Genomic DNA, 8,157 nt, shown 5'->3' with positions numbered 1-8,157 from the left:
CCGCAGCCTGAGGCCCATCCCCAGCGCCCGGTGGTGCAGGCGTGGGCCCGTGGGCTGTGGTCGGACCAGCCCTTCCACCTCCCCCAGGCTCTGCCCAGGGCCGTTCCCAGAAAGCCAGGACGTCCCCGCCCCCGACGCTCCAGCGGGGGAGCCGCCTCCTCCCATAAGTCGCTCAGCCAGCCCGGGGGCCCCTCCCCCGGCGGTTGGGGAGAGCCTGGCAGCTCCTCGGGGTGCAGACAGCAGGGGGCAGGGACTCGTCCCAGTCCCGCGGGTGCCGGTGCAGGGAGGCCTCCAGCATCCACGTCGGGGTCCCCTGGCACCTCCCCACCCGCCCGCTGGGCCGGAGGGGGCGACGGGCCGTGGGACCCCTGCTGAAAAGGGCCAGCAGCGTCCGCCCCCGGGCCCGCCTCGCTGGGGCAGAGCCACGGACTTGTCCCCGCCCGGCCGCCAGCGCCACTAAATCTATTGCTGCCTTGGGGACCCGCTGCGCCATGGTGGGCCCGCGCCCCAAAGCGGCTCCCCCGCTGGCAGCCGAGCGCTGGGCACCATGCGGTCTGGGGCCACGAGCTCGCGCCGGGCCGTGGCCCAGTAGCCGGCACCGCCCTGCCCTCCACCTGCCGGGCCCCCAGGCTCTCGCTCCCCGCCCGGCACGGAGGGTTGGACCTCCTGGGGCAGGTGGCCTGAGTGTCCTTCCCCCCCCCCGGGGCAGCCTGCCCTTCCCCCCCCGGGGCAGCCTGCCCTTCCCCCCCTCCTCTGGGGCAGCCTGCCCTTCCCCCCCCGGGGCAGCCTGCCCTTCCCCCCCCCCGGGGCAGCCTGCCCTTCCCCCCCCGGGGCAGCCTGCCCTTCCCCCCCTCCTCTGGGGCAGCCTGCCCTTCCCCCCCCGGGGCAGCCTGCCCTTCCCCCCCCCCTCTGGGGCAGCCTGCCCTCCCCCCCCCCGGGCAGCCTGCCCTTCCCCCAGCCCCAGCAGGTTAATCCTGGGCAGTCCCGGTGCCTGGGGCCCTCCTGTGGCCCCTTTGCCCCCGCGCTGGCCGGTTCGCTCCACCGGGCCCCTGGCTGGGTCTGGGGGCGGCCGACCGGGCCCTGCCCCCTACGTGACTCTCCCTGGGCGCGATTCCCGCTGGGACGACGCAGGCGGGGGCCCCGGCCCGGCAGCCCCGGAGCAGCAAGAACAGGCCCGGCCAGGCGTAGCACAGGGGTTTATTGCTCCCCCGGCCCCAGCCCAGCACAGCCGGGACGTGGCTGCAGGGCCCGGGGCCAGGCTGGCTCAGCCCTAGGGTGGGTCCGTCGCCCCAGGCCCCAGCTGGCCTCTCCCCCCCCAGCCCCTGCTGGTCTCCCCCCCTTGGACTCTCCGGGGGACGCTGAGCCTGGGTTAATCCACGTTTGGGAGAGCTGGTGAGAATCCCCCATCCCAGCGCAGGGCCCAGAGAGGGGGAGGTGCACACAGGGGTACATCACACCTGGGTCCTGCCCCCCAGCGCAGGGCCCAGAGAGGGGGAGGTGCACACAGGGTCACATCACACCTGGGTCCTGCCCCCCAGCGCAGGGCCCAGAGAGGGGGAGGTGCACACAGGGGTACATCACACCTGGGTCCTGCCCCCCAGCGCAGGGCCCAGAGAGGGGGAGGTGCACACAGGGTCACATCACACCTGGGTCCTGCCCCCCAGCGCAGGGCCCAGAGAGGGGGAGGTGCACACAGGGGTACATCACACCTGGGTCCTGCCCCCCAGCGCAGGGCCCAGAGAGGGGGAGGTGCACACAGGGGTACATCACACCTGGGTCCTGCCCCCCAGCGCAGGGCCCAGAGAGGGGGAGGTGCACACAGGGTCACATCACACCTGGGTCCTGCCCCCCAGCGCAGGGCCCAGCGAGGGGGAGGTGCACACAGGGTCACATCACACCTGGGTCCTGCCCCCCAGCGCAGGGCCCAGAGAGGGGGAGGTGCACACAGGGGTACATCACACCTGGGTCCTGCCCCCCAGCGCAGGGCCCAGAGAGGGGGAGGTGCACACAGGGTCACATCACACCTGGGTCCTGCCCCCCAGCGCAGGGCCCAGAGAGGGGGAGGTGCACACAGGGTCACATCACACCTGGGTCCTGCCCCCCAGCTCAGGGCTCAGAGAGGGGGAGGTGCACACAGGGTCACATCACACCTGGGTCCTGCCCCCCAGCGCAGGGCCCAGAGAGGGGGAGGTGCACACAGGGGTACATCACACCTGGGTCCTGCCCCCCAGCGCAGGGCCCAGAGAGGGGGAGGTGCACACAGGGTCACATCACACCTGGGTCCTGCCCCCCAGCGCAGGGCCCAGAGAGGGGGAGGTGCACACAGGGGTACATCACACCTGGGTCCTGCCCCCCAGCGCAGGGCCCAGAGAGGGGGAGGTGCACACAGGGTCACATCACACCTGGGTCCTGCCCCCCAGCGCAGGGCCCAGAGAGGGGGAGGTGCACACAGGGGTACATCACACCTGGGTCCTGCCCCCCAGCGCAGGGCCCAGAGAGGGGGAGGTGCACACAGGGGTACATCACACCTGGGTCCTGCCCCCCAGCGCAGGGCCCAGAGAGGGGGAGGTGCACACAGGGTCACATCACACCTGGGTCCTGCCCCCCAGCTCAGGGCTCAGAGAGGGGGAGGTGCACACAGGGGTACATCACACCTGGGTCCTGCCCCCCAGCTCAGGGCTCAGAGAGGGGGAGGTGCACACAGGGTCACATCACACCTGGGTCCTGCCCCCCAGCGCAGGGCCCAGAGAGGGGGAGGTGCACACAGGGGTACATCACACCTGGGTCCTGCCCCCCAGCGCAGGGCCCAGAGAGGGGGAGGTGCACACAGGGTCACATCACACCTGGGTCCTGCCCCCCAGCGCAGGGCCCAGAGAGGGGGAGGTGCACACAGGGGTACATCACACCTGGGTCCTGCCCCCCAGCGCAGGGCCCAGAGAGGGGGAGGTGCACACAGGGGTACATCACACCTGGGTCCTGCCCCCCAGCGCAGGGCCCAGAGAGGGGGAGGTGCACACAGGGGTACATCACACCTGGGTCCTGCCCCCCAGCGCAGGGCCCAGAGAGGGGGAGGTGCACACAGGGTCACATCACACCTGGGTCCTGCCCCCCAGCGCAGGGCCCAGAGAGGGGGAGGTGCACACAGGGGTACATCACACCTGGGTCCTGCCCCCCAGCGCAGGGCCCAGAGAGGGGGAGGTGCACACAGGGGTACATCACACCTGGGTCCTGCCCCCCAGCGCAGGGCCCAGAGAGGGGGAGGTGCACACGGGGGTACATCACACCTGGGTCCTGCCCCCCAGCGCAGGTTCAGCACCGCATCCCCCAGGGGGGCTGGGGGCCCTGGTGACCCCAGAGGTGAGTGTGCAAGGGGGGGGTGGGATTGGTTCTAACCCCACCCCCGTGCACCCAGGAGAAGCCCACAATACACGGGCACATAGCCCCACCCCCACGACTTAACCCCACCCACATGGCCCCACCCCTGGTGGCCATGCCCATCACTGCCCCCCCCCCCCCCCCCCCCGTCAGAGCTGAGACCAAAGACAACCCTGGACTCCCCCCCAGGCCTCACCGTCTCCCCCCTCTTCTCCCCATAGGTGCTGGCGTCTGCATGAGCCACCCGGGCTGGAGGCGGGGAGCCTGGGCCCACAGCCCCTCCCCATGCCGGCCAGGATGTGGGGGGCCCCTCACCCCCCCCCGCCTGGGGCTACCAGAGAGCTGAGGCCTGGGTGTGAAGGGGGTGAAAGGAAACCCGCCTCTCCCGTCCCCCACATCACAGACTGCCTTGAGACCTGGGGCCAGAGCCCCCCAAACAGCCGCTCGGGCGTGAGGGGCAGCGGTGGGGGGGGGGGGCATTTTCAGTTCCCAGTTTGTCAGTAATCAAACGTGTCACACTCGCTGGGGCGGATCATGGCCTTGGGCCCGTCCGCCCGCCTGGAGTCGGGGGGGCCCTGGAGTCGGGGGGGCCCTGGAGTCGGGGGGGCTGCAGTCGGGGGGGCCCTGGAGTCGGGGGGGCCTGCAGTCGGGGGGGCCCTGGAGTCGGGGGGCCCTGGAGTCGGGGGGGCCCTGGAGTCGGGGGGGCTGCAGTCGGGGGGCCCTGGAGTCGGGGGGGCTGTAGTCGAGGGGGCCCTGCAGTCGGGGGGGCTGCAGTCGGGGGGGCCCTGGAGTCGGGGGGGCTGTAGTCGGGGGGGCCCTGGAGTCAGGGGGGCCCTGGAGTCGGGGGGGGGCTCGCAGGCGGCAGGTAGAAGAGAAGGTTCATTGGGTCCCAGGGACACGGCCAGCCCAGACTTGTCACAGGAGCAGCCGCGGGGAGGGGGGGGCAGAGCCAGGGCCCTGGCCCCCTCCCTGCATCTGCCGCCCCAGACAGTAACTCCCTCACCAGCCACTGCCCTCAGCCCCACACCCGGCTCTGTTCAGATTCCTGAGCAAGGTGCCCCCCCCCCCCCGCTCAGGGCACAGCAACACCCCAAGCAGTGCCTGGGGAAACTGAGGCACCCAGCCGGCGTTACAGCAGAGCAGCCTAGGGGAGGGGTCACCCACAGCAGGCAGAGTGGCCTGGCACCCAGCGTCTGTGCGTGGGGCTAGTGGCCGGGGAGGGGAGCGCGGCTGCCTGGCTTCGCTCCTGGCTGGAGGGGGCAGGCTGGGGGTGGGAGCCGGGTGCCTGGGGGCAGGAAGCGGGGACGGGGTTAAAAGTCCCAGGGGCAGGGTGGGTCTGTGGGGCAGCAGAGGGCTGGGCAGGCAGCGGCTCTGGGCGTTCAGAGACAGGCCCAGCCTGGCACCCGCCCCACAGCCTGGACCCCAAACCAAGCAGTGTGTTCCTGCCCCCCTTGGTGCGCCATGCCTCAGTTTCCCTGGCTCGTCCACTGCCACCCCTCCCATGATGTCTGCTTGGAAGGGGGCCACCCCAGTTCACATCCCAGGGCTTGGGTACCCCCCCACCCCCGAGGTCCCCGGCCCTGCCCCCCTCCTCCAGCCCGGCGTGGGGCTCGGCCAGCCAGAGCACAGTGGGGGGCAGGAACACAGCGGAGAACACGCGGCAGCTCCGGCACCAGGAGCAGCCAGGACAGCCAGCTTGGGGAGGGGACCCCGAGCCAGGACCCTGCCCCCTCCTTGCCCCCGGGCCGGGGCCCTGCCCCCTCCTTGTCCCCTAAGCCAGGGCCCTGCCCCCCTCCTTGCCCCCCAAGCTAGGCCCCTGCCCCCTCCTTGTCCCCTAAGCCAGGGCCCTGCCCCGTTCTTCCCCCCCTCCGAGCCAGGGCCCTGCCCCCTCCTTGCCCCCGGGCCGGGGCCCTGCCCCCCTCCTTGCCCCCCAAGCTAGGCCCCTGCCCCCTCCTTGTCCCCTAAGCCAGGGCCCTGCCCCGTTCTTCCCCCCTCCGAGCCAGGGCCCTGCCCCCTCCTTGCCCCCGGGCCGGGGCCCTGCCCCTCTCCTTGCCCCCCAAGCTAGGCCCCTGCCCCCTCCTTGCCCCCCCCCCCCCCCCCGAGCCAGGGCCCTGCCCCCCTTCTTGCCCCCCCCCGAGCCGGGGCCCTGCCCCCCTCCTTGCCCCCCCCCCCCGAGCCGGGGCCCTGCCCCCTAAGCCAGCCCAGCCTGACCCTCCTCCCAGCCTCCTGCCCGGCTCCTCCTCCAGCCCGACACAAGCACAAGGTGTCACCAGGCCGTTCCCCCCCCCCCCCGGGTCAGCGTGAATGTCCTGGGCTGGGCAGGTTAGAGCAGCCCTCCCCCTCCCCCCTCGAGAGTCACACCCCAAACTGCCCCCAGCCCAGTGTGCACTGCCCAGGGAAACTGAGGCACAGGCCGTTTTACCACAGGAAGCAGGCATCCCATGAGAAGTGACCAGGGCAAATACAGTCCACGCTTCGTCACCCCCCCACCCGGCTCTCTGGGGTGGTGAGTGGGGGGCGGGGACCCCGGACGCTGGGTTCGGGGGGGGCAGCGGTGCCCGATGGTTAGAGCGGGGAGAGCTGGGTTCGGGGGGGGGGGCAGCGGTGCCCGGTGGTTAGAGCGGGCGGGGGCTGGGTTCCCGGGCGGGGGGGGGGGGGGCAGCGGTGCCTGGTGGTTAGAGCGGGCGGGGGCTGGGTTCCCGGGCGGGGGGGGGGGGGGCAGCGGTCCCCGGTGGTTAGAGCGGGGGGAGCTGGGTTCCCGGGCGGGGGGGGGGCAGCGGTCCCCGGTGGTTAGAGCGGGGGGAGCTGGGTTCCCGGGCGGGGGGGGCAGCGGTGCCTGGTGGTTAGAGCGGGGGGAGCTGGGTTCCCGGGCGGGGGGGGCAGCGGTGCCTGGTGGTTAGAGCGGGGGGAGCTGGGTTCCCGGGCGGGGGGGGGGGCAGCGGTCCCCGGTGGTTAGAGCGGGGGGAGCTGGGTTCTCGGGGGGGGGGGGGGCTGCGGGGCCTGGTGGTTAGAGCGGGCGGGGGCTGGGTTCCCGGGGGGGGGGGCAGCGGTGCCTGGTGGTTAGAGCGGGGGGAGCTGGGTTCCCGGGCGGGGGGGGCAGCGGTCCCCGGTGGTTAGAGCGGGGGGAGCTGGGTTCCCGGGGGGGGGGGGCAGCGGTGCCTGGTGGTTAGAGCGGGGGGAGCTGGGTTCCCGGGCGGGGGGGGCAGCGGTGCCTGGTGGTTAGAGCGGGCGGGGGCTGGGTTCCCGGGGGGGGGGGCAGCGGTGCCTGGTGGTTAGAGCGGGGGGAGCTGGGTTCCCGGGCGGGGGGGGCAGCGGTGCCTGGTGGTTAGAGCGGGGGGAGCTGGGTTCCCGGGCGGGGGGGGCAGCGGTGCCTGGTGGTTAGAGCGGGCGGGGGCTGGGTTCCCGGGGGGGGGGGGCAGCGGTGCCTGGTGGTTAGAGCGGGCGGGGGCTGGGTTCCCGGGGGGGGGGGGGCAGCGGTGCCTGGTGGTTAGAGCGGGGGGAGCTGGGTTCCCGGGCGGGGGGGGGCTGCGGTGCCTGGTGGTTAGAGCGGGCGGGGGCTGGGTTCCCGGGCGGGGGGGGCAGCGGTGCCTGGTGGTTAGAGCGGGCGGGGGCTGGGTTCTGTCCCCAGCTCTTGGGGGAGGAGTTTTCACATGGGCCCCGCCCTGGCCCTTTAATGCCCCCTGGCGGCCCTTGTAAAGCCGCCTACGAGGCGCATGCGCAGCTGGAGGGGGCGGGGGCGTCGCTCCACGCACAGACCCGTCTCTCGGCTGCCACCTGGCGGCCTCCAGACGCATCGCCAGCGCCCGGGGCAGCACAAGGGGCGGGTGCAAACCGGGCGCGCTGGAACCCAGGCAGGCCCCAACCCTGAACAAGCCAGCCGGGCACAGCGATCTGGGGAACTCCCTGCTGCGAGCAGCATTTCAGCACAGGGACCCGGAGAGCTCCCTGCTGCCAGTAGTCCCTGGCCACGGGGATCTGGGTAACTCCTTGCTGCGAGCTGTCCCTGGGCACCGGGATCTGGGTAACTCCCTGCTGCGAGCTGTCCCTGGGCACCGGGATCTGGGTAACTCCTTGCTGCGAGCTGTCCCTGGGCACCGGGATCTGGGTAACTCCTTGCTGCGAGCTGTCCCTGGGCACCGGGATCTGGGGAACTCCTTGCTGCGAGCTGTCCCTGGGCACCGGGATCTGGGGAACTCCTTGCTGCGAGCTGTCCCTGGGCACCGGGATCTGGGGAACTCCTTGCTGCGAGCTGTCCCTGGGCACCGGGATCTGGGGAACTCCTTGCTGCGAGCTGTCCCTGGGCACCGGGATCTGGGTAACTCCTTGCTGCGAGCTGTCCCTGGGCACCGGGATCTGGGTAACTCCTTGCTGCGAGCTGTCCCTGGGCACCGGGATCTGGGGAACTCCTTGCTGCGAGCTGTCCCTGGGCACCGGGATCTGGGGAACTCCTTGCTGCGAGCTGTCCCTGGGCACCGGGATCTGGGTAACTCCTTGCTGCGAGCTGTCCCTGGGCACCGGGATCTGGGGAACTCCTTGCTGCGAGCAGCGTCTCAGCACAGGGACCTGGAGAGCTCCCTGCTGCCAGTAGTCCCTGGGATCTGGGTAACTCCCTGCTGCAAGCTGTCTCTGGGCACTGGGATCTGGGGAACTCCTTGCTGCGAGCAGCGTCTCAGCACAGGGACCTGGAGAGCTCCCTGCTGCCAGTAGTCCCTGGGATCTGGGGAACTCCCTGCTGCGAGCAGTCCCTGGGCACGGGGATCTGGGCAAGGATCCAGGTGTGGC

The 8,157-nt window shown here is 72.4% G+C and overlaps 1 protein-coding gene across 1 annotated transcript; it reads left to right on the top strand.

Annotated features, from left to right (window-relative positions):
* The first annotated feature begins 547 nt into the window (after positions 1-547).
* LOC149523408 (uncharacterized) lies at positions 548-3,614 on the top strand. Its single transcript, XM_089770459.1, has 4 exons — positions 548-552; positions 1,602-2,442; positions 2,569-3,357; positions 3,597-3,614. The coding sequence occupies exons 1-4, from the start codon at positions 548-550 to the stop codon at positions 3,612-3,614; spliced, it is 1,653 nt and encodes a 550-aa protein (XP_089626585.1).
* The last annotated feature ends 4,543 nt before the right edge of the window (positions 3,615-8,157 follow it).

Source organism: Pelodiscus sinensis, chromosome 18 (assembly GCF_052426305.1).
Source record: "Pelodiscus sinensis isolate ZL-2025 chromosome 18, ASM5242630v1, whole genome shotgun sequence".
NCBI lineage: Eukaryota > Metazoa > Chordata > Testudines > Trionychidae > Pelodiscus > Pelodiscus sinensis.
Note: the sequence above shows the minus strand (reverse complement) of the source record. Positions and strands in the feature narration are given on the sequence as shown.

Excerpts from the sequence above, each read along its gene's own strand:
- LOC149523408 (XM_089770459.1), top strand. Across the intron at positions 2,443-2,568 it reads CAGGGCCCAGAGAGGGGGAG|GTGCACACAGGGTCACATCA; the intron begins GTGCACACAGGG and ends AGAGAGGGGGAG.